Source organism: Convolutriloba macropyga, chromosome 7 (genome assembly GCF_964194025.1).
Source record: "Convolutriloba macropyga chromosome 7, txConMacr16.3, whole genome shotgun sequence".
NCBI lineage: Eukaryota > Metazoa > Xenacoelomorpha > Acoela > Convolutidae > Convolutriloba > Convolutriloba macropyga.
Window position 1 is genome coordinate 45,125,163 of NC_134474.1, and position 27,018 is coordinate 45,152,180.

The following is a 27,018-nucleotide window of genomic DNA, read 5'->3' on the forward strand; positions in this document are numbered from 1 at the left end:
ACGAGTGGCTAACCCTGCGTAAAAGCAAGAAGCAAAGCAAAAGCGAACAGCACCCAGGCAATTCAAGCACAATCAGCAAAGAACAGCTTCAGGCAACAGTTCAAAGGCACGACAACAAGCTTCAAGAGTTACTGGACGAACTCAACACTAAAAGAAGACTTGGTCAGAGAATAATTGCAGATTCAGATCGACCCAACAAACTAAAGGTGCTCAACAGACTGTTCAATTACTGGAGGAAGAAATACCCAAGCAATTGCAGCGTCGTAACCAACTTGCACCCTACCCAACAAACCTTCTTGAAGAACAACTACAGCAGGCAACGGAGTGCAAAGCAAATCTGGATACTCATTGGCTTGCATATATAAGCAAAGGCACGCAACCAGAAATGAAACCAGAGCAAAGCAACACGAGTCAGGCAGTGAACGAGAGTGAGAGTAACAACAACTATCCAACGGACAATTCAGCTACCCAAACGCTACAAAACGGCACAGTAGCAAACGATCAGAATACGGAGAATATTTCTGAAACATCTTCAGCAAAGCAAAGGCGCGAAGAACGGATGAAAAAGTTCAATATTAAGTTCGAAACACAGTTGCGGCTCGAACTGGCAAGGTTCGAGCGAAGGAAGCTAGAGCTCGAGATGCAGATGAAGGAATTAGAAACCAAGCATCAACTACTGGATCAAGAGCGTGAACTGGAGCGCAAAATGAAAAGAACAGCATTACAGAACGATGATGCTCGTTCCCAATCAACCGGTAAATCGCCCTTCAACTGGACCCCAAGGAGAAGAGATGTCTCTGACTGGGCCAGCAGGATCGACCCCCTTCTAACACCAAGCAGTGCAAGAGCTCGCTTCGATGCAACCCCTGAACTGAACAGGCAGAGTCAGTTCTCACTATATCGAAACCATTCATCAAGTGCTGAAGACAGGGACGTTTCCCCCAGAGCTGGATTACGATATAACAGTGGATATGCAGGTAGCAGTAACCTATCTAAGCTGAAGTTGAACAGCTTCGATGGAAACCCTCTCGAATGGCCGGAGTGGTCCAGTATGTTCATTGCTACGGTGGATAGATGACCAATACCAGACTCAGAGAAGATGAGCCATCTCAAGACCCTCCTGACAGGCAAGGCAAAGTCCGCGATATCTGGAGTGGGCTACTCTGGGCAACTCTATGGTGCTGCTTGGAGCATTCTGGAGAGGAAGTTTGGAAGGCCTCATGTGATCATCGATGCACAGTTGGAGAGTCTTCGCAAGGCTAGTCAGGTGAAACCACACGACTCAACAGGTCTGATCAGTTTCTCAGTTATTGTATCAAACTTTGTGAATGTGCTCAATGAGTACAAGCAGATCGGCGACCTGCAATCAAGCTCGACACTGTATATGGCAGTAGATAAACTACCTCAAGTTCTCAAAGAGAAGTAGTGGTTCTATGTTGATGATAAAGGTGAAGACTGGCTTGATCTGATTATGTTTGAAAAAAGGCTATCACGAATGGCATTCGTGCATGAAGGGTTTTCAGCTTTCAAGGGAGAGCGCAAGGACGAAGACCGAAGATGCACGAACAGAGACAAACGGTTTTCAAAGACATCAAACTTCAGTGCGAGTTCAAATGTGGAAGAAGTGAAGCAAATGCACAACGACCACTGCCCGCTAGCTGATGGCACTCACAAGATTTGGAACTGTCCACTCTTCAGGAATATGAGTGTGAATGATCGGTATGCAGCAGTGAGGAAGCAACGCTTATGTTACGGATGTCTGGGCAAAGGACATGCAATCAAAGATTGTAAAGTCAATGCGTGCGGTATCAACGGATGCACCAAGAAGTTAAACAGATACACTCAGAAAACCAAATGGACGAGGGCAATCACGCAGTCAACGTAAGCGCAGCAACAATCAACAAGAGTAACGTAGTTACGAGCTTTCTTCAGATAGTACCTGTCTCAATACAGAGAGGTGGCAGCAGGCTGAACACATATGCTTTCCTCGATAGTGGATCCACGGTTTCATTCATCGATCAAAGTGTGCAACAGAACTTACGAGCCCCAGGCACCGATGCAACACTCAACATATCAGGCATACACGGAACGAAGGATCTGAAGACAGGAAAGATTCCTCTCAAAACAAAGGGATTACATTCAAAAGTGCATTCAATCGAAGCGTTTGCACACCCGTCAATTCCGTTGGGAAACACAAACTATGACTACAGCAAGCTGAAGCAAAGCTTCAACCACTTGAGTGTTCTCACAAACAAGAGCTTCAACTTGAAAGAAGTTGGCATCATCCTTGTTCAAGATGCTTACGAGCTACAACGCCCATTGGACTACAAGATAGGAACACGAAGTGAACCTTTCGCCGTTTTAACAGAATTAGGATGGGTAGTCAGTGGACCCATGACGGGAAAGAGAAGACAAAATGTTTGTCATTTCGCCTTCACAGAGGATGTGAAAGTGGCTGAGAATATCCAAACGTGGTGGGACATAGAAACATATGCCTCCAAAATCAACCTCGTCAGTCAGTCAAAGAAGGAACTGCAGGCACAAAAGATGCTAGAGTGTACGACGAAGTTTACAGAAGAGCGGTACGAAGTGGGAATGCTATGGAGTGAACCAGAGCCTCACCTGCCGAACAACTACAGCTCAGCCTTGGATCAGCTTTTCTCACTGGAGCGAAGATTCCAAAAGGACCCAAACCTGAAAAGTTTGTATCAACAGTCAAAAGATACCGATGTTGAAAAGGGATTCGTAAAGATACTGGACGAACCGAAGTGAAAGGTACCTTCGGGAAGGAATGGTGTTTGCCTCATCATCCTGTGCTAAACCCGAACAAGCCTGGCAAAGTAAGACGTAATTGCAATGCTGCATCAAAGTACAAAGAAGTATGCCTAAACGACAAGCTACTAGCAGGACCCGATCTACTACATGGATTGATTGGAACGATATTCAGATTTCGTGAGGGACCAATAGCCCTAACAGCGGATATCGAATCAATGTTTCTGCAAGTACAAGTTCCCGAACAGGACAGAAGTTGCTTGAGGTTTCTGTGGCGTCCAAGAACTAACGAACCTGTTCAAATATACGAATATCAGCGACACGTAATTGGAGCTAAGAGTTCTCCAACATGTGCAAATTACGCTCTCAAGCGAGTGGGACTGGACAATGAAGAAATGTATCCAATAGCAGCAAAGGCAATACAAAACAACTTCTACATGGACGATTTCATCAAATCAGTAGAAACCCCTGAAGAAGCAATCGAAGTCTTTAATCAGTTACAACCTCTTCTCTCTCAACACGGATTCGAGCTGAAGAAGTGGATAAGCAACAACGATGAGGTTACCGAAGCAATCCCAGAGGACTTAAAGTCGATCAGCAACACAAAGCAAGTCGAGGTGGAACCCAACGCGGAGGGATCTTCAGTGCTTGGAATACAGTGGACTTTTACCGACGATAGTCTTCAAGTGTGTAGAGGTACAAACAAAAAAAGTTGAGACTCCAATAACTCAGAGGAAGATTCTGTCACTTGTCTCTTCAGTATTTGACCCGATCGGATTGTTTGCTCCGTTCAGTGTTCACATGAGACGACTACTAAAAGGCATTTGGACTAAGAATGGACAACATTGAGACAAAGAAGTGGAGCCTGGTGAGGAAGCAGAATTTCTAAGGTGGAAAGAACAACTTCCAATTGTAGCTGAAACAAGCATTGCTAGAAGGTACTTCTATACAGCAAGGGACAAAATTGAACTTCATGTGTTTGCCGACGCATCTGAAGACACGATGTGCGCAGTGGCCTATCTACGTTCACAACCCAAAGAGCACTCAGCCGACTTAGCATTTGTAATTGGAAAATGCAGGGTGGCACCGATGAGGCATCTTTCAATACCCCGCTTGGAACTGCAAGCAGCGGTGATGGCAGTGAGGTTGAAGGAGCAGATAGTCAAGGAACATGAGATGAAGATAAGCAGTTGCAGTTTTTGGTCAGACTCAACTACAGTATTACAGTGGATACACAGCTCCCATCGTAAGCCGCAAGTGTTTGTGGCCAATCGAGTTGCTGAGATACTGGATACAACTGATGTTTCACAGTGGAAACATGTGAGCGGTATCAACAACCCAGCTGACATTGGCACGAGAGCAATCAACATTGAAGAACTCAAGAGAAGTGAGTGGCTCACTTGGCCGGCCTGGTTGAAGCGACCAGAAAGTGAATGGCCAGAGCAAGTGAACCTAGTCTTCGCCTCAGATGAAGAGAATATACCCGCATCGGTCTTTGCAACACAGACTGAAGAGAAGAAAGCTGTTATTCAGTTGGAACGATTCAGTAATTTCAACAGGCTAGTGAATGCAGTGGCATATGTGCGGCGAGCCATGAGCAAACACAAACCAGCAACACTTATAGTAAGCGTTGAAGAACGAGAAAAAGCAAAAGCAACAATCTTCAAGCTACTACAGCAAGAACAGTTTAGTGAAGAGATGAAATCTCTCAGGGCTGAAAAGGAAATTCCAAAAACCAGCAAAATCCTACAATTCTCACCCTTTCTAGATGAAGAGGGGCTTATTCGAGCCAAAGGCAGAATAGGCAAAAGTCAATTGGACTTCGATGCAAAGCATCCAATACTGCTACATTGGAAACATCATGCAGTTGAATTATTCTTGCGAAACGAGCACAAGAACAATCAGCATGAAGGCACTGAGCATGTAAGAAACATTGTTCAGCAGAAGATGTGGATCCTAGGCATACGAAATGCCTTCGATCAATCAAGAACAAGTATGTAACCTGCAGAAAGGGCAGAGCACAAACGATAGCACCAGTAATGGCAGATCTACCCGAAGAACGGCTAGATGCTTCAACAGCCTTTACAAATGTTGGAGTGGACTACTTCGGCCCTTTCATTGTGAAGATTGGGCGAAGGAACGAAAAGCGATGGTGTTGTCTGTTCACATGTCTAACTGTGAGAGCGGTGCATATAGAGGTTGTAACCAAGATAGACACAGATAGTTGCCTCAATGCAGATGGATCAGATGGAAGTTCAACCCACCCGCAGCACCTCACTTTGCAGGAGTATGGGAGCGGCTGGTAAGAAAGCAATGTATGCAATGTTGGGGAACAGATCAGTCACCGAGGACGTTCTATCAACTCAGATGTGTATTGTGGAACAAACGATGAACGCAAGACCGTTGACTTCGGTCAGTTCAGATGCTAATGACTTAGAAGCATTGACCCCTAATCACTTCTTGCTTGGCATCAAGAACATTTGCCTACCCTATCTACCATGCGCAGAGGAATTTGTTGACCACAGAAAACTCTTTCGACAAACTCAAGCATATGCAAATCTCATCTGGGACAGATTTCGTAAAGAATACTTGCCAACTTTGAATAATCGGCAAAAGTGGAGATCTACGACGAACGAAAACCTTAAAGAAGGAGATCTCGTTTGGTTGATCGAAGAGAGTGACAAGCGAGGATACTACAAACTGGGTTGAGTTGTGGAGACCATGGAAGGGTCTGACGGAGTGATTCGATCAACGAAAGTTAGAACGAACGCCGGAGTTTACAAGAGACCAATAGTGAAGCTCGCTCCTGTACTGCCAAAGAGAAAGATGTTTTCACTAAGGAAAACAGGGCCGGCGATGTGAAGGCAGAGCTTAACTGAAGTTCCTATATTTGTTAAGCAAACAAATCCAGCTCGGAGTTGGACATATGTTACTCAAACTTTGGTGTACGATATATTTAAAGCCAAACAATTACGTCAATTTTTCACCGAAAACTTGACGTGGATTTCCAATACAACACAACAATTCTTGACGTCAGTTTTGCATGGAAAAAATGACGTTCTAAAGCCGTCATAGCCAACCAATCAACAATGCAGTTTTGACATGTAGAGCAGTATAAATAGAGCTTGAAAAACTACAAAAAGGATCGGAAACTCGATAATTTTGTGATATTAAAATTGAAATAAAGTGCGTATTGAAGCACAATTCCTCGAGCAGTAAATAACTGGTTACTGTGTCCTGTATCGACAACAAAACTTGGGAAATAATTCAACTGCTGGCATCCCAAATTTTTGATGTTGTCAAATCGTGAGTACAGAGAGTAAAAACTCTACTTAAGTTTAAGTTTAAATATTTTTGCAAGACAGGTCTTAGACATATATCTTTGTCTTCGATTTGTTCAGATATCGGAGTGAACTGGTATACATAAAAGAGATTGCGTATTTTGTCATCTGTAGTAAATCCAGTCCAGTTCGATATTGAAAAAACTAAGATTAGCAGTTAGTTGTGAACTGAAATTGTAATGCAACGGTAAGAATATAGTGGATATACAGTTACAAAAACGAATCGCAAAAACGCAATATCCGGACAGATTTGTGTCCGCTGAAACGAACTGGGTGGTGTAAAGCTTTCCTCGTCATAAGTGGGAGAGCAGCCGTTACATTGTTTGATTTTGCCGTTCGTCTTCGCTCGCTTTCTTAATATCGGCATATCTCATCGTTCTAATGCATCATTTTTTACTCCACTGAGTTATTTGCTTTGGAGGCTATCTTTTCGTTCATTCACCAGTTTTTTTTTGAAAAAATCTTGAATTTTTTGTGTTTTTCTATCTGTTCCTCATTTGGTAGACAATTATGCCAAAATTGTGGATGAGCAGGGTCGGAACCTTATGTGCGATCGCACATTACCGTGCCGCCTTGTTAAAAAATAGAACTAAAACCAAGGAAAATTGAAACCACAATGAAACTAATATTTTCAAATAGAATCAACTGCAATGTCAAATGCAAATAGTTGTCTTGTATGGTTGATTGACAGCGTGTATTGAGCAACAAAATGGCAAAAAGCCTCTATATTTGTTAACCTTCGGCCAATAGTTCCAGAAACCCCTATTCTAAAACATTTAGGACAAATTGATACTAATGTTTACTTTGAATTGAACAATTTAAACCCAATCGATAATGTAAGGCAAACAGAGACCCAGCAGGTTTCTTTATTCTATCGTTGTTTATTCTCATTTGTGGTTTCAGAGTAGTGATATCCTTCCCTTTTTGTTGATTAAGTATCGCCCATGTGTAATGTTTGAGGCTTACATAAACTGCAAACCACATAAAGCGGTATTACTATTTGAATTTGGTTGAAAGATTGTCCTAAAATTAATCTCTGTAAACGTTTTAATTCTCTGAGAACATTTCAACTTCTGCCATTTTTCTTCTTTTAAATTAATTGTTGCAATACCTGTCGTAGGTATGTGCTATCGGACAGTGGCACATGTGTTCCAGTGGGAATGTGTTCATGCGAGTATGGTGGAGAAGTTCACACCAGTGGCGTCTCTATCCAACAGGGATGTGCAACCTGGTAAACATATTCCTTAAGAAATAATTCTTTTTTTTTAGTTCTTAAGAACTTGTAAGGACGAAGCGGGTGCTTATTTCACCCAAAAAGTATGTCTTTAACATTGTTTTCCTTTTCCAGTACTTGTTCATCTGGAGTGTGGAATTGTAGCTACGATGAGTGTACTCTGGACATATGTGACTCTGCAGCTGGATTTGAACTCCAAATGGACTACAACAAGTAATATTACAAACTCCGGTAGTTCTTAATGAGACAGACAAATGGCTCACCAGTTCAAGTTTATTTTACATTCAATACCTCATATTTGATGTATTGTATTATTATCATTAACCAAACTATTAAAATTGCATATAATTACTAATTGCTGCCCGACCCCTCATTTTAAAGTTCAAAATGGGAGCCAATGTAGTTTTTCGCCGTAAATTTGGATCATTTTTGTCTCTCACCTCTTTTGACCATCGCAAAGAAAGGTATTGTAAAGCGCGTTATAAACTGTTTGAACCTTTGTGTGTCTGAACAATAAATGCCTCCTAAGGTGAGATTTATACAAACTTAAATGAGAATTATACTCTGGAAGACTTGTCCGTAAAAAAGTTGAGTGATGTCCCTTGTCCATAAGACCGAAGAAAAGCGACGTAAGAAATATTCTTTAGGTTCAGTTTTCTATGCAAGGAAGCGTCGGTATCATTAAGCCCCATGACGTGCCTTTTGCCTTATTCGCCCAATTTGATGAAATCGTGGACAAATGTGACAATGGCTCATCACAATTGCCCCCAATTAATGTCACTACTTTTTTTCCATTTTCTTCCCGTTTTTTTCATTGATTAGCCTGGAGCTAGAGTTCTCGATTTAATTAATAATGATCTAGCCCTAGTTGAGAAGACCGAACAATAATGGTGATAAATTTGTAAGACATCTTTGGTATGTTCGGTTTCAAACGTAAGAGAGCTTCGGTACGTTTGGTTTGTTCGGCATTATCGGCTCCGAACGTACGGAAGATTCTGTATCGTCGTTTTTTGACGCAAGAGATTTGGTATGTTCGGTATTTATCCATAAAAAATCATCGGTATGTTCGGTTTTTGACGTAAGAAATGTCGGTTTTTCTATTGAAAAAATTGATTTTTCTGTTTATATTGCAGTCAGATGTTATGATAGTGTTAGTTCGGAGAAAAAATTCTGAAAGAATAAGCAAAATTATTGAAATTTGTTCTTTAGTTCCTTCAGAAAACTAATTGAACGAAAATAAATTTCTTGGATACTTCTTGGTTACTTCTTGGTTTTGAAAAATGTAACATTCTTGTTGAACATTGATGAGAACTCTGATGATTAACTTACATTCACTCAGTTCTGACATGCTTTCTTATAGTTTGCAAGCAAAGTTTCTGACGGTTGGTTTCGTCTGAAACCGAACATGCCGACAGCTTTTTGTTTGGTCAGCTGGAATAATCTAATTTGAAAACCCAGCATATAAAAGTTCTTGGTTTTTCTCTCAACGATACCGAATCTCTCTCATATTTAATCGCTCTTAAGAAATATTTGAAAAACTAAATTTTGCTAATTACAACGTTATGAGTACATTCCAATCAATTATTTGCTTTTTTAATCCCCAATTAGTAAAATAAAGACCTTTTGTCTAAGGAAAATTCGATTAGGCTGTGTTTGATTTCTGCTTAACTGGCACTTTATTAGTGTGTTGACGATAAATCAAATATTGATGTTGGGTTTCTTCGGTATGTTTGGTTTCAAACATAAGAAATCGTTGGTATGTTTGGTTTGAGCTATACGAAAGCTTCGGTATATTCGGTTTCTTATCTGCGATATATCGGGACGTATAGCATCCCATTAAGTTGCAGCACCATCGAACGTTTTAAAGGTCAAATTTCAAATTTAAAACAGAGATATGGTTTTGAACGTTTGCTTGCGTTGCATCCCGGACGAGGTTCGGACCCGCGTAAGGCCGGTAATTTTTTGTAAGTGGTAAAATGTGCTGAATTTTTGTAAGTTCACCGCTTACTCTAGCGGTGAAATTACATAATTTTACCGCATTTCACCGCAAAATTGTGTACGAAAATTGCGGTGAAAAAAAAAGCAACTTTTCACCGCTTATCTTACATATTTTTCCAACTTTTCCTCGACCCCGGTTCTGAAGGAGATTTACTATATTTCAGGTGTCCTGAGACATGTCAATCTGCTGTGAAGAAATCCCAGCTGGGACCAGAGAGTGTGACGTGTGGTGCTTATGACGTCATGTCACAAGGCTGTGTCTGTGCTGAAGGACTACTGCAACATGTAAGAGAATGCAAGATCACTCACTTTTGTTTGCTTGAGAAGTTTTCAAAAGTAAGGAGTTCAATACTAAGAGCGCCATCGTTAATTTAGAAAATGTCAAACAATGCAAGCTCAACACGGGTGAGGTGATAGAAACATAAGTCGATTTAACATTTACTTGATTGTCATTGCGGGTGGTTAAATAGCAATTTTGTATGTTTCGCGGGAGGCTTGTTTGCATTTCCCAAAGTGTCTGAAGGGTTCCCTCTTTATTAGGCATATCTCCTATTTTGATGTAATTCAAAAATTGATGAATTAATTAATTAGTGTATCATTTGATGAGTTAATACACGTTGTTGTATTACCGATTGGTTTGCGATACTCAAAAATCCCGTGCTGCCCGGGTCGAGAAAATATCACAAAAATATGTAAGATAAGCGGTGAAAAGTTAGTTTTTTCACTGCAAATTTTGTACATAATTTTGCGGTGAAATGCGGTGAATGCGGTGAAATTATGTGAGTTCACCGCTAGAGTAAGCGATGATCTTACAAAAATTCACCACAATTCTCCGCTAAAATATGTAATTTCACCGCCATTACAAGGTTTCGAACCTCTTACCTCCGGCATGCCATCCACTTCTTCTTCCACTGCGCTATCTTTCAGTAACTTCTAGTTTTCTTGTACTGAATATAAATCAAATTCACTCTACTTTCTGTAAAACAAGCGCGGTGAATTTTTGTAAGATTTGCGATTTTTAGCGGTGAAATTACATATTTCAGCGGTGGAATGTGGTAACTTTTTGTAAGTTCACCGCTTACTCTAGTGGTGAAATTACATAAATTCACCGCTTAGGAAAAAGTGTCAAAAAAAGGAAGATTAAGGGGTAGTTTTAGTGGGAAGGTAAATCTAACAATTCCTCCCTTACACCCCATTAATCTCACCGCATTATTTGCCGATCGCACACAATTTTAACAATTTTTTCTAAGCGATGGATTTATGTAAGGTCACAACTAAGTTGAGCGGTGAATTTATGTAATTTCACCGCATTCACCGCCTATCTTACATCATTTGGACACTTTTGTTCGAAGCGGTAAATTTATGTAATTTCACCGCTAAATTCAGCGGTGAATTTATATAATGTCACCGCTACTAGGCGATAAATGTTTTTTCACCGCATTCATTGCCTGATTTATGTAATTTCACCGCATTCACCGCTTATCTTACAAATATTTCCGCATTCACCGCTTATCTTACATAATTTTGCGTTGAATGACGGTGACACCTCGACCCGGGTGGGCGTGAATCCAATCATGAACCACAAGGAACCAATCGACGAATTATAACTGTTGGGATATTTGATTATATAGCCTGAAAAGCGTAGTGGTCGCCGTCTTCCCTGTTCCTTTTTTTCTCACTCCATTCCTTTTTCCCAACTAACGTTGATTTTAATCGGCTTCTTAAATCCAATAATGCAATAATTACAAAACGAGTCACTTATAAGACCTCATGACTCCACTAATCAAATAAAATATTATTGACTTTGTAGCTGCAAAAATCGAGTATAAGTTTCTGTGATTGTTCATAGCGGAAAAAAAATAAATTTTCAATCGCGACTCATGGAAAATCCAGGTATATTAACCTGATTTTTTTCTATGTCAGCATCATAGGCTAATCTTATTACTTCAATGAAAAGGAGTGCAGTTTAACCTGATAGTGGTTCCAAAGTTAGTGGTTCCAAAGTTGTTTAACCAACCCGTACATAGAACCTTAACTGAAAGGTGCGTGAACAAATGCAATGATGCAAAAAAATGCAGCATCTGAATTGAAATTGTTAAAAATTTGGCTATTCTGCCCATTAGCGTTAAGCCCACAGTAGCTTATTTGATATAGGTTTTCAATATGGGAGAGAAGTTCAGAAATTGGAGAACTTCGTGTTGCCTTTAAGCCCCATGTAAGGAAGCGACCTGATTTTTAATGTTATTTCCATTTCAATCATCCTTTGAGGAGCGGTTAGGTAGTTTTGGTCAAACTTTCCGGTTTCTCGAATATACAAATTGTGAAAAATTATTTGTATTACTACATTAAATTACTAGATTTTATTTTCTTCATCTTATAAATAAAACTTTTAAAATTTTATAATGTTTCAGAAAAGAAACTACCATCAGCTTAGAGTAACTAACAAAAAACGAAACTAGCACAATTCAGTAGAGGAGTTTAAATGCTGCAGAACAATTTCTCTTTTTATGAAAACAATTGTATTGTCCTTATCAATTTAGATTATCCCTCTTGGGCACGTAGTTTAGTGAATACAACTCTCGGGCTTCGAAACTTTCAATTGAGGAGATCAATAACTTTGAAGTTCTTTAAGATAAAGCTCTTTCTCTCTTTCTTCAAAATCCTTTCTTCCATTTGGTTTTCTTACCTTCTTTCACTAGTAGACCAAACATCGGAGAAAATGTATGAGTGTATTCCGCAAGTGAGGTCAAGTCTTTGTTGCCATCGTCGTACCGGTCTTTGGAACCACAAACTGCCCATCAATATTTTCAGTTTTAAATTTTTTTAAGAATTAATTTTACTAATGGTGTTAATAAAGGTATTCTAATGTTTCACATTCCAAAAACAGACACCGCCTCTTTTAACTTGAAGATTTTTTTCGAACACTTAATTTTTTTATCATCTTCCAAGCATTCTTGTTGTTCTTTAGTTGTATTCGCATACATGAGGACAACTGCACGACGAGTTTTGCCTTATATTCTAACTTGAGTGTAATAACGTTTATGCACGACTATTGGTTTCAAATATAATAGAAGTTCAGTAAATAGAAGTTTCGATGAAATTGAGTTTCAAAAAATTTTTACTTAATTTAAAGTTATTTCGTCCGATGATTTTGCTTATTTTTCAGATGAATTCACTTTCAATTTAAAAATGTAGCATTAATTTCCAATACGCAAACTCAATTTCGACTGAACCTTTATCTCGTCAAAACTTTCAATTTCAATCAGAAACTTGAAGACTTTGAACAGATAAAAGCACATAAATTTCTTGTTATCCAAATGGTAAACTAACATCAAATTGTAAGCCTTATGGCGATCTTGTGAGAACTTCTAGGTCGGATGGGTACCTTGTAAGAACTTTTAAGTTATATGCAAAACTTCCCGGGCTACTACTCCTTAGTAGTCATACAAGGATCATATATGATGTCATACAAATCACACGCTATTTCTTAGTATCTTAGTACGATCCTTGTATGATTGCTAGGAATTCGTCAATGATTCTGTATGATTACCGGGCCATCATATATGATCCTTGTTCGACAACCAGGATATCATAAAAAGTCAAGACAATTATCACACCTTTATTTTGGGAAACCATTTATGACCGATGTATGATTACAGGGGAATCATTTATGATCAAAGTATCATTACCAGGAAATCATATATGCCTTTGTATGATATCCAGGAACTCATATATGATCCTTTTAAGATAACAGGGACATAATTCAGGGAAAACACACCGATTAAACGATGTATGATAAGCAGGAAAAATGCAACCTTCCTTATTATGGAGGAAAGTTGCAGACAAAACGTTGGAATGTGATTGGCGTTTGTTTTTAAATGATTTCAGGAAAGATTTCGTTTCCAGTTTTTGATTCTTTTATGATTACCAAGAAATCATACTTTCATATATGACCTTGTACGATAACCAGGAAAATTGAATATCATAACGGGGATAAAATGCACTGCTATCGTTTTCTATCGTACTACAAGCGAGATGAGCGTCACAATTGGGGTAGTTTAAGCGTCCTTTTAAAAAGGTATGACCTTTGTATGATCACCAGGATATCATACAAATCATATCTGACTTTGCATGATTACCGGGAATCATATATGAGTTTCTATGATTACCGGGAATCATATATGACCTTGTACGATTACCGGGATTTTTGTATGACCGGCATCCCTGGTTTTAAACACATGTAAATTTGTGGCAGAGCCAGTAAGCGATGCATCGCCTAGTAAGAGCTTGTAAGAAGAAACCTGCAAGTTCTTACAAATTAACCATCCGTACTCGACCCGGGACTACCTTACGCATATAACAAATTTTAAAACCTTCTCCAAGAACTTCTGGGCACCTCTTCATATCTACATGAAAGCTACCTCAAATCTACACTTACCTGGTCATCAAATATAGCGACGAGTATGTTTAAAACAAATTTGACATAGTTTCTAAGGATATATGCAATCAGGATGAACAATTTGGCGGATTGGAAGTTTATGCACTAACGCACCTTACGGATCGCATTAGTTTTCTATGTTTTAGAAAGACCACTGCTACCACCTATCAGACTGTCCTTGTGTCCACAATGGAATAGACTACGCAGCCAATGAGACATTCACAAGGTGATATATCATTATTCCTCATTTATTGAACGGTGGATAGTTTCGGTTACAACAAGCTCAGATTTCCTCTTCACGTAACCTGTTATCTGTAAGCTAATTTATGTTAGTAACCTGCTGCAGGAGAGTTAATACTGCCTTTACAGCATATAACCTTTTTGGTGATTATTCATGAAGTATTAATTTTTTGTTCGAAAATTTTCACCTGGCTGAAAATCTTCATTCACAGGTAATTTCTCCAAACTTTTGTTTTGTTAAAACAGCTAATGGCTATAGTCCTGACTTTATCAGGTTACTCAAGACTTTTATTTCCAAATTAGTTCTATTTTGCTCACATGTATGATAAAGAAAACAAAATTTGAATTAAAACCTTTCAGCAATGGCTGTCAAGAGTGCACGTGTGTGGGTGGGCAGTGGGTGTGTGAAGACAAGGGCTGTGACTCAATCTGTGTAGCATATGGAGACCCCCATTACACTACATTTGATGGAAAGAGGTACAACTTCCAGGGCAACTGTGTCTACTACCTGGTCAAGGAGAAAGGAAAGAGTGTCGAGAGCAACAATGATTTCAGCATACAGGTCAGATATATATATGATAACAATGGGGGTTGGCACCAGGGTGCTTCGCACAGGAATTTTTCTCACCTATTAAATAACCATTTTTCAAGTGGGTATAAGGGAGCAGGAGTCAAGAACTATAAGTAATAGCTTGAATCGAAGTGCGGAACAGAATAAAATTGATAATCTCTCCATTCACAGTTACCTATAACCAACTGAAAAATTGATTTGCTTTCAGTTCCTTTAAACACAACATTTCCAAAAAGCATGGATTAGTAACTTTGAATTGTATACCTTTTCAAAAGACATAGAGATTCGAAATGCAAAAGCGATCACTCTTAACTATTATCTCCAAAAAAAATCCAGTCAAACGTACTTTCTGAAGGTTCAATGAGAAACGCAATAACTTCTCTCATTTTTTAGATCATTATTTCAATTATGAAACTGTTTTATAGTGGCAAACCTGCATACTGGGCGTACCTATAATGTGGTACTCCTGATTTGTTTTTTTTTCTTCGTCTGACCCTTCTTTCGTTTTACTTTACTCTGCCCGGCTGAAAAAATGACTTTTAACCACTAGTTCCTGCTGCTCTTCCCATGCCCGACGTTTTTGTAAGTTTTTTCAAAAGTAAGCCTTTAAGTGCATTCCACAATTATTTTTTACATATAACACTATGATCGTCTACTGGTACCAAAGAAATCTACTTTCAAAGAAAGTCCTTGGTGCTTTCAGATGCCGCCTTCCGTTCAATGCGGAAAGCGCTTAACTGATGGGAAAGTGGTCTCCACAAAGCAATTAGGAAACAAAATTGTGAAAAGTACTTACGTTCAGCTTTAAGGGCTTTTCACAAAATTTTAATCCTATAAATCCTTTTGCTGCTCAATTTTAATATTTTTTGTTTTAAAATTACTAAGAAGTGATAAACTGCAATTAATCTGCTGCACAATTCTTTGCGGAACGCGCTTCCGTCAAACATATTTTGCTGTGAAAAGCAATTTTCACTTTTCAACTTCCAGTTTAAAAATGAAAAACTTACTGGAATTTTCATATATGGCACCGCCTATTCGTCTGCCAAGTTCGATAGTATGTTTCACACGCACAGTGTATTAACATAGGAAAAGTGAAATCTGGTAATTAAAACGTCTAAGTTTACTCTAAAATTTGGTACCAATAGACGGCCGTAAGGAATTGATTTACCTGACTCTCAAAATGGCTTTTAACAGCTCGGCCTACTTTAGACCCCAGTAAAAATCAATCAACTACTCCAATATAGTGAGGCCAGCTTGGATGAAAAACATAGACAAATTTGTCATATTCTTGAAAAAAATTGCATATACAAAAATTGAAAGCGGCTATATTGGTATAATCGACAAATTCGTAATCTCACTTCATTGTCTGCTTCCATCTGAGAATTGGGGCGTTCATGTATAGTGAACGACTACGTTCTTTTGGAACTCGGTATCCGACAAAGAAAAATTCAAAAATCCAAGTCTGCCAACTACGCCAAAACAACGACAAAACGTTTTCGAGTTCAATGCGACAAACAGTTGCTTCAATCCAAGTATTAAGCAGTTAGACGAAAAATGAAAAAAAAAGTTGACTGTCAGAACATATTGATGGTTGAAGAAAACGAGACTTATATTTGAGAAGCCGAATTTCAAGAAAATAACGTAGTCTGTTATTCTCACTAAAAAATACAATTTTTTGTTAATGTATTTTGATTACGACATTTTGCTTAGTTTTAGGGGGCAGTTGTGCGTATAAACTAATAAACCAATTTTGTGATTCAGAATTGCCGCTGCCTGATGTAATACAATATCCAAATCGTCCTCTTAAAAACTTATCACAATGTGGTCGACACAGATTGAGCAAACTTTTAACTTCTTGAACAATATTTTGTTCTCTGTATTTGTTTAGATTTAATTTAGTTGTTTAATGACGTCTGAACTGTGTGTTTAGGCAGAGAACATTCCGTGTGGTGTGATGGGTGTGACTTGTACCAAGAAAGTGAGGGTGACTCTGGCCAATGTGAGCATTGAATTGATGAGGGGGAGAGATGTCTTCATCAACTCACACTCACTCAGTCTACCCTACTTGACTGAGACCATACAGGTTAAACAATTTTACATGTTAGATAGCCCATGTTATGTGAAGAAAATAAAGATGGATTGGCAAAATGTATCAAGTTTTGTTTTTCTGGGAGAAAAGAGAAAATTAAACTGTTCACTATTTTGGAAAATTTATTTTCTCATCAGTTACGATTGATGAGAAATGGAGCGATGAGAGAACTATTAGAAAAAAAAAGATTCGTAGCAGAGATGAGACAATTTTTCACAAATAGGAATGGCTTCATTTTCCCTGGCTCTCCTCAGTGAAACTAAACTTTATGAATCTTACCCGGCCATGCAGCTTTTCTTTATAAGTAATCTCGCGGTTTTGCCCACGGATTGGCTTTGAACACGAACTTTATTTATTTACATATCAGTTGTCCAAAATATTTATTGCTGCTGTTTTTAGATAATAAATCAGGGAGTGATGACAATTGTGATGGTGAAGACAGACAATGTCCAGTTTACTATCGAATGGGATGGAAGTTAGTCAAAACTTAACAACTCTTTGTTCTATGTTCACTTTTTATATTTAACATAACAGAACGCTCAGTGTTTTGGTTTTTGCCACGTCAACCTGTATCACGTTGCAGTTCCTTGGAAAAAGACCAAGAAAATACTTTTTTCACCAATCTCTTAGGTTGGAATCAGTGCAACAACGTTCAAAAACCTTAAGCATGTATTTTTATCAACCACCAGCTGGTATAGAAGCCCTTAATATTTGCACTAATTGCTGTTGGTGGTACGGTGGTGGGTTGTCACAGATCTTCTTCAAAATAATGGGTTATTAAAATAGAAAAATTCAAAAAAACAAGTGATACGAGTGAACGAAGTGTGGAACAGAGGTAAAATACAAAGGACTTATATTATTTTCCCACGGGGTCCGATCTTCCACTCTCATTGCCAAATTTAAACGCACAAAACAGAGTCCCATGTTTAGAGATTTTTTATATCGCAAATTTGTTCCCTTCATATTTCAAAGTTTTTATGAACATGCTTGAATGAAGCTAGCTAAGCAAATTTAGCTGACCAATTGCCTAATAATAGACGCGGATGCTGATTGACTATGGAAAGAGCAAAACGCTACTAAGGAACCAATTGAAACTTTGATATATTTTTACCCCACTTAAGTAAATCAATGTCCTACAGTGGAAAGTTAGAAACTGGTTCAAAAAACCAGAGCTTAATTAAGATTGAATGCGCGCATAGACATACAATTGGAATCTTCGTCCTAAAAAAATAATTACTTAATAGAACTAGGTGATTTTTGTTACGAATAACATGGAAGCACACCAGAAACTTTCTAGCAATATACGGCAAGACAGTTTGGCATCGAACATTAATGTTAACATTAAAAGCGCATGTGATTTGCTAAAACTCCTTAATAATTAAGATAAAAAACTTTTGTTAGCAGAAATAATGACAAAGCAGCGCCCCACCCCCGATTCATTGCACGTTAGAGATTGAAGCTGTTTTAGCTCAAATCATATACAGATAAAATAAACTAGGAGGAAATTTTAAAGAAGTAAAAACCAGCGCCAAAGTCTTATTTATAGTCCAAACATTAATCATAATTTTCCCCCCTTGCAATTGTAAATTGTCAAATAATCTAAAATTAAAAAATTTTGGAAGGTATGCGGTGATGAAATTTCACATACACACGTGCAAACATTTATTTTACTTGAAATAGTTGACAAAATTCCATTGGTCATTCAATATAAACAGATAGATACCGATATTTGTCAGACATGCAGTCCATTTCGAGTCAAATTCATTTTCAAAATTAGCTACAGTTTTTAAACCGGTAATTATGATTCCTTTAAGAGTTTATTAATAAATAATATCTTTGTAGGCTCTAAGTTTTTGTCCCATTTATTCTCTTTATTCTACTAACTTGATCTTATTGTTCTCTTATTATCACTATGTCAAAATCCAGCATTTCTTGAAAGTTTGGCTCTATTTTGTTTCCCTTTCACATGTGACAATGTGTTGATGCGGTTACATGAGAATTTACCCAATACCATTATACCCAATTCACATTGATCTTTTCGTTCCAAAATCCGAGTACTAATTAGCAGAAAAAAGCTCTTACACGTATGATTTAAAAAGCGGATAATTTAATCCCATGTTTGGTTTTGATAGTTTCATATCAAGTCCCACGGGCCGCTGAGCCATGGCCAAGGCCATTAAGCATAATTATTTAATCCCATGTTCAGTTGTGATAGTTTCATATCATGTCCCACGGGACGCTGGGACATGGCCAAGGCCATTAAGCATAATTATTTAATCCCATGTTCGGTTGTGATAGTTTAATATCAAGTCCCACGGGCCGCTGAGGCATGGCAAAGGCAATTAAGCATAATAATTTAATCACATGTTCGGTTGTGATAGTTTCATATCAAGTCCCACGGGCCGCTGAGGCATGGCCAAGGCCATTAAGCATAATTTTTAAATCCCATGTTCGGTTGTGATAGTTTCATATCAAGTCCCACGGGCAGCTGAGGCATGGCCAAGGCCATTAAGCATAATAATTTATTCCCATTTTTGGTTGTGATGGTTTCATATCAAGTCCCAAGGGCCGCTGAGGCATGGCCAAGGCCATTAAGCATAATCATTTAATCCCATGTTCGGATGTGATAGTTTCATATCAAGTCCCACGGGCCGCTGAGGCATGGCCAAGGCCATTAAGCATAATTATTTAATCCCAAGTTCGGTTGTCATAGTTTCATATCAAGTCACACGGGCCGCTGAGGCATGGCCAAGGCCATTAAGCATAATAATTCAATCGCATGTTCGGTTGTGATAGTTTCATATCGAGTCCCACGGGCCGCTGAGGCATGGCCAAGGTCATTAAGCATAACTATTTAATTCCATGTTCGGTTGTGATGGTTTCATATTAAGTCCCCGGCCCGCTGAGGCATGACCAAGGCCATTAAGCATAATTATTTAATCCCATGTTCGGTTGTGATATTTTTATATCAAGTCCCACGGGCCGCTGAGGCATAACCAAGGTCATTAAGCATAATTATTTAATCCCAAGTTCGGTTGTGATAGTTTCATATCAAGTCCCACGGGCCGCTGAGGCATAGCCAAGGTCATTAAGCATAATTATTTAATCCCATGTTCGGTTGTGATAGTTTCATATCAAGTCCCACGTGCCGTTGAGGCTTGGCCAAGGCCATTAAGCATAATTATTTAGTCCCACGTTCGGTTGTGATATTTGCATATCAAGTCCCACGGGCCGCTGAGGCATAGCCAAGGTCATTAAGCATAATAATTTAATCCCATGTTCGGTTGCGATAGTTTCATATCGAGTCCCACGGGCCGCTGAGGCTTGGCCAAGGCCATTAAGCATAATTATTTAATCCCATGTTCGGTTGTGATATTTTCACATCAAGTCCCACGGGCCGCTGAGGCATGGCCAAGGCCATTAAGCATAATAATTTAATCCCATGTTCGGTTGTGATAGTTTAATATCAAGTCCCACGGGCCGCTGAGGTATGGCAAAGGCAATTAAGCATAATAATTTAATCACATGTTCGGTTGTGATAGTTTCATATCAAGTCCCACGGGCCGCTGAGGCATGGCCAATGCCATTAAGCATAATTATTTAATCACATGTTCGGTTGTGTTAGTTTCATATCAAGTCCCATGGGCCGCTGAGGCATGGCCGAGGCCATTAAGCATTATAATTTAATCCCATGTTCGGTTGTGATAGTTTCATATCAAGTCCCACGGCCCGCTGAGGCATGGCCAAGTCCATTAGGCATAATTATTTTATCCCATGTTTGGTTGTGATAGTTCAATATCAAGTGCCACGGGCCACTGAGGTATGGCCAAGGCCATTAAGCATAATAATTTTATCCCATATTCGGTTGTGATGGTTTCATATCAAGTCCCACGGCCCGCTGAGGCATGGCCAAGTCCATTAGGCATAATTATTTTATCCCATGTTTGGTTGTGATAGTTCAATATCAAGTCCCACGGGCCACTGAGGTATGGCCAAGGCCATTAAGCATAATAATTTAATCCCATGTTCGGCTGTGATAGTTTCATATCAAGACCCACGGGCCGCTGAGGCTTGGCCAAGGCCATTAAGCATAATTATTTAATCCCATGTTCGGTTGTGATATTTTCACATCAAGTACCACGGGCCGCTGAGGCATGGCCAAGGCCATTAAGCATAATAATTTAATCCCATGTTCGGTTGTAATAGTTTCATATCAAGTCCCACGGGCCGCTGAGGCTTGGCCAAGGCCATTAAGCATAATTATTTAATCCCAAGTTCGGTTGTGATATTTTCACATCAAGTCCCACGGGCCGCTGAGGCATGGCCAAGGCCATTAAGCATAATAATTTAATCCCATTTTCGGTTGTGATAGTTTCATATCAAGTCCCACGGGCCGCTGAGGCATGGCCAATGCCATTAAGCATAATTATTTAATCACATATTCGGTTGTGATAGTTTCATATCAAGTCCCACGGGCCGCTGAGGCATGGCCAAGGCCATTAAGCATAACAATTTAATCCCATTTTCTGTTGTGATAGTTTCATATCAAGTCCCACGGCCCGCTGAGGCATGGCCAAGTCCATTAGGCATAATTATTTTATCCCATGTTTGGTTGTGATAGTTCAATATCAAGTGCCACGGGCCACTGAGGTATGGCCAAGGCCATTAAGCATAATAATTTTATCCCATATTCGGTTGTGATAGTTTCATATCAAGTCCCACGGCCCGCTGAGGCATGGCCAAGTCCATTAGGCATAATTATTTTATCCCATGTTTGGTTGAGATAGTTCAATATCAAGTCCCACGGGCCACTGAGGCTTGGCCAAGGCCATTAAGCATAATTATTTAATCCCATGTTCGGTTGTGATATTTTCACATCAAGTCCCACGGGCCGCTGAGGCTTGGCCAAGGCCATTAAGCATAATTATTTAATCCCAAGTTCGGTTGTGATATTTTCACATCAAGTCCCACGGGCCGCTGAGGCATGGCCAAGGCCATTAAGCATAATAATTTAATCCCATTTTCGGTTGTGATAGTTTCATATCAAGTCCCACGGGCCGCTGAGGCATGGCCAATGCCATTAAGCATAATTATTTAATCACATATTCGGTTGTGATAGTTTCATATCAAGTCCCACGGGCCGCTGAGGCATGGCCAAGGCCATTAAGCATAATAATTTAATCCCATTTTCGGTTGTGATAGTTTCATATCAAGTCCCACGGGCCGCTGAGGCATGGCCAAGGCCATTAAGCATAATAATTTAATCCCATTTTCGGTTGTGATAGTTTCATATCAAGTCCCACGGGCCGCTGAGGCTTGGCCAAGGCCATTAAGCATAATTATTTAATCCCAAGTTCGGTTGTGATATTTTCACATCAAGTCCCACGGGCCGCTGAGGCATGGCCAAGGCCATTAAGCATAATAATTTAATCCCATTTTCGGTTGTGATAGTTTCATATCAAGTCCCACGGGCCGCTGAGGCTTGGCCAAGGCCATTAAGCATAATTATTTAATCCCATGTTCGGTTGTGATAGTTTCATATCAAGTCCCACGGGCCGCTGAGGCTTGGCCAAGGCCATTAAGCATAATTATTTAATCCCAAGTTCGGTTGTGATATTTTCACATCAAGTCCCACGGGCCGCTGAGGCATGGCCAAGGCCATTAAGCATAATAATTTAATCCCATTTTCGGTTGTGATAGTTTCATATCAAGTCCCACGGGCCGCTGAGGCTTGGCCAAGGCCATTAAGCATAATTATTTAATCCCATGTTCGGTTGTGATAGTTTCATATCAAGTCCCACGGGCCGCTGAGGCATGGCCAAGTCCATTAGGCATAATTATTTTATCCCATGTTTGGTTGTGATAGTTCAATATCAAGTCCCACGGGCCACTGAGGTATGGCCAAGGCCATTAAGCATAATAATTTAATCACATATTCGGTTGTGATAGTTTCATATCAAGTCCCACGGGCCGATGAGGCTTGGCCAAGGCCATTAAGCATAATTATTTAATCCCATGTTCGGTTGTGATAGTTTCATATCAAGTCCCACGGGCCGCTGAGGCTTGGCCAAGGCCATTAAGCATAATTATTTAATCCCAAGTTCGGTTGTGATATTTTCACATCAAGTCCCACGGGCCGCTGAGGCATGGCCAAGGCCATTAAGCATAATAATTTAATCCCATTTTCGGTTGTGATAGTTTCATATCAAGTCCCACGGGCCGCTGAGGCATGGCCAAGGCCATTAAGCATAATAATTTAATCCCATTTTCGGTTGTGATAGTTTCATATCAAGTCCCACGGGCCGCTGAGGCATGGCCAATGCCATTAAGCATAATTATTTTATCCCATTTTCGGTTGTGATAGTTCAATATCAAGTCCCACGGGCCACTGAGGTATGGCCAAGGGCATTAGGCATAATAATTTAATCCCATGTTCGGTTGTGATAGTTTCATATCTAGTCCCACGGGCCGCTGAGGCATGGCCAAGGCCAGTAAGCATAATTATTTAATCCCATATTCGGTTGTGATAGTTTCATATCAAGTCCCACGGGCCGCTGAGGCATGGCCAAGGCCATTAAGCATAATTATTTAATCCCATGTTCGGTTGTGATAGTTTCATATCAAGTCCCACGGGCCGCTGAGGCATGGCCATGGCAATTAAATGTGTTATAAAATAGGGTAATAACGCCTGCTAATTTGTTGTCGGATTATTGAACGGAAGTATCAAAGTACATTGGGTATAATGGCATTGGGTATATTGGCATTGGGTATAATGGCATTGGGTGTAATGGCATTGGGTATATTGGCATTGGGTATAATGGCATTGGGTATTTTGGCATTGGGTATTATGGCATTGGGTAAATTGACCTTAAAGCACTGGACTAGTTCTTTCTTTCAATTAACCTTAAAGCACTGGACTAGTTTCATGCAACTCTGATTGTTCTCTCCAATAGATGTCTGTTCAACCTCTTGGCAACCTAGCTATTCGAAAACGCCTTGCAAGAAGATCGCTTTATGCGCTGCTGCTGGTAGCTCATGGTATTTGGCCTCAAAAGATTGCAGCGACACCGTTTCAAATAGCTGACTTTTCGAAACAATAACCCCGCTATATCACTGCTTGTAATATTATACTGTTAATTGTCGGCTTTTATTGACGTTTCATCATTCCAGCGTGAATCTGTTTAAACAACTGGAGTGGAATTCTGATATTATCAAGATACCTCTGCACGCAAATACAAGCATTGAAATTTTCAGTACTCGGATCCTTCATGAAGTCTGATAAAAGAATTATTTGCGAACCACATGATATCTGACATAGTTTGCTTGGCAAGTAAAGAAAACATAGAATTCTCAAATTAGGAGAATTTACTCTCATTGAGATTTGCAGTCCTACTTCTAGATACTAGTTGTTTTTGCTGGTGTCATATTACATTTACATTTTTCAGTTCAAAATTGATCTGATATGATATACTTTGATTATATTTTTCTTAAGAACAGACAATATCCGTCCTTGTTTATCAAAATTTTGTTTAATTAGGATTTTTGATGGTTGCTGATACCAGTTTGGGTATGCGTGCTTTAGTCCAGATTAATTAAATCCTAGATTGTGTTTCCTCCAAACTCACGAATTATGCTTTACTGTCTCAAGTTCATCTGTCGTCTATCTTTCTGTTTGGAAACAGTTTCCTTGCCAAAAACTTCATATTCTGTGAAATATTCATATTTTGAGTTTTGTGCAATATGTGAATAGCTTTTGCCTAATGGTTCTCGAGAAGTGCTCGCTACCTATCAGAACGTTCATTTTCATTATCTCAGCTGATCTTTTTCTTATTTTGCATGGTTTTTGCACTATGACTAAAATTGCATGGTCTCTTCCTCATCTCGTAGGACAGAAAATTGGCAAAATTTGCAAATCATCTTATACCCCGACGATATTTTACATTTGTTGTTTGAATTGCAATGGTAGTTTCGAAGGCTTTAATTTAGGTTGACTTATTGAGACTTTTGGTTGTTTTCGCTACTGAATTTGGATCTGATTTTCAACGTTCTTACAAATCTCAAGAACAGTTTCTTTATAGTTTTCCTGAACTTCTTAAGCAAATAGGCTGTAGATGCTGTTACATCTAACTTGACTTAAATTATTTTGGAATCACAATTATTATAACAGGTTAAATATTCTTTTTTAGAAGATCGTTTCAGTGTGTTCTATAAATACGTTTTTCAAAGACCGACTAGATTTTATCAATTAAAACTAAATTTCTAATGTAGCAGGTTGTATCTACAGCTATGACACTAGTGGTTTTTTTGCTTTTATTGACAAAACTGATTATAACAAAAGCATCTCGCGGCCTCCACTTCCATTCAGTTAATGTGGTTTGCAGTACCATTTTATGGAATGATTATGGACCAATGAACTCTTTGTTTTGTGAACTCTAAGAACTCTTTGATTTATCTCTGTTGCAAAAATCCTCACGCAAATTTTTGCTTTGTATTTTTTTCTGTTATCAGTTGGCAAAGTTTTTGATTTGGCATAGTAGGCAGCATACTCTATTGAAGCTTGCATTTCTTGAATTTTGTTTCCATAACCGTTGCTACCGAGCATCAGTTGAATCAATCTTTGAAACTGATCACAGATTTTGTTCGACCTGTGGTTGAACGACTCGCTGGTCAAATTACTTCGAAAAAAAACTAGTTTGTAATTGCAAAGTCTTCAATTATTTTATGAACAGTTTTTTCTGAAATGTTCACAAGCGAGTAAATTTTTTAAAATTGAGTATTTCCAAGCATCTGATCTCTGGTGTGAGCTCAACTTCCATAAGTCAGATGTCCTAGTCTTTGTGCCATATGAATGCTTGACTCGAGTTCCAACCTGAATTTAAGAATCGAAGAGTTTTCCTTTTCTTTTTAATATGAACCTTTTTTTCTTTTCATTTTTAAGACTGTCTTAATTTTTTGAGATAAAATTTGTTTAATTTCTGAACTAAAATCAATTCTGAAACCAAAGTTTGTATGGTAATCAGGTACTTAGATAAAATTTTAAAACTAACTTTTGAATTCAATTTTACAATTACAAAGCTTAAAAATTTGCTTAGGATGTGAATTGTGCCATGAGCAAATAAAACTTTGATGGAAATCTTTTTTTGCCTTTGGGACCACCTGCCACTCTTCCCTCTTCCTCCTCTTTATTTTTTATCTGCGCCTGTCCTCAAACATTTTGAAGTGTTCTCTGCTTACAAACTTTCTATCGGGATTGAATTTCTCCTGCACCACCAAATGCTCGTATCTCTGTGCAAGACAATTGAGCTCCATATCATAAAAACAAAGTCTGTGGAATCTCTTTCTCAGCTTGGTGCAAAAGATTGGCCATTTTCTTGGCTCTAATAAAGTAATGATAGTATGTTCAAGTTTCGTGGACGTCTTTATTTTATGCTGAGGCCGAGAACTGAGTAACCCATGTTGCGTAGTCTTCTAACAGCCCACTAAACGCCATTTACTTGAAAACATTTTTGTTGGTTCCGTTCTGGCATCAGAAATTTCATTTTTGATCTTTTTGGGTCTAAGTGTGTTTTAAAGAGAAATATTGTATGTTAGATATTAGTTTCTTTTCAACCAAATGGAGCAAAGCCTTTCATTAGCACCATAGCCTCAGCCAAAGCTCTATGCATGTGTCTACGGTCTAATGGGTAGGCCTTTAACCTGTTGGCGGAAGTAAGGGAAAGTTAGCGCAACTACCCCGATGAGACAGTGCGTGATGCAGTACATTTATAGTACCAAAAACACAATTTACAGTTTACCTTTGCAAAAAATAACATAAAAAAAAACAGGCTGTGTATTGACGCATGAGGTCCTTTTGCAAGTTTGTTCTCTTTTTTCGAATAGTCACAGTATTGTCTTCCAATAGAATTTATAATCTAGCAAGATCTTTGAAAGCTCCATCTTTGTTAGGATTGTTGCTTTCGCTCAAAAAACAAAAAAAATGGTTTGTTGGCCCCATAATTAAATAGTAAACAGAACAGGAAACTTAGAATTACATAGCCCAATATCTGTCAAAAATTTAAAGGCCGAAATTGATATTATATGATTTCAAAGTGGCCAATCTGATTTCGTATTTCCGCCGAAAATTTTTCCACAAAATCATTCCCTAAAAAACAGTGGAATACAAATTTCTCTCCATAATTTGTTGTCTCTCCCAATTTTTCCGTATATATACCGTGAACAAACAAAAGTTAAGAATAGAAATGATATCAACGGTCGAGAGGACAAAAATAAAGGTAGTTAAACCCAGTCATTCTTTCTCTCTGCAAATGTAAAAGTAAGCGCAAAATTGCAACATTT

At 38.9% G+C, this 27,018-nt stretch overlaps 1 protein-coding gene across 1 annotated transcript in view; it reads left to right on the top strand.

Moving 5' to 3' along the window:
- Positions 1 to 27,018, top strand: part of LOC142343046 (uncharacterized) — a 174,991-nt gene that overhangs the window by 58,761 nt on the left and 89,212 nt on the right. Inside the window, exons 16-22 of the mRNA XM_075394732.1 lie at positions 7,234 to 7,344; positions 7,462 to 7,560; positions 9,510 to 9,630; positions 13,930 to 14,009; positions 14,384 to 14,585; positions 16,525 to 16,677; positions 17,083 to 17,158. Of these exons, the coding sequence (XP_075250847.1) occupies positions 7,234 to 7,344; positions 7,462 to 7,560; positions 9,510 to 9,630; positions 13,930 to 14,009; positions 14,384 to 14,585; positions 16,525 to 16,677; positions 17,083 to 17,158 (842 nt within the window). The remainder of the gene's footprint in view (positions 1 to 7,233; positions 7,345 to 7,461; positions 7,561 to 9,509; positions 9,631 to 13,929; positions 14,010 to 14,383; positions 14,586 to 16,524; positions 16,678 to 17,082; positions 17,159 to 27,018) is intronic.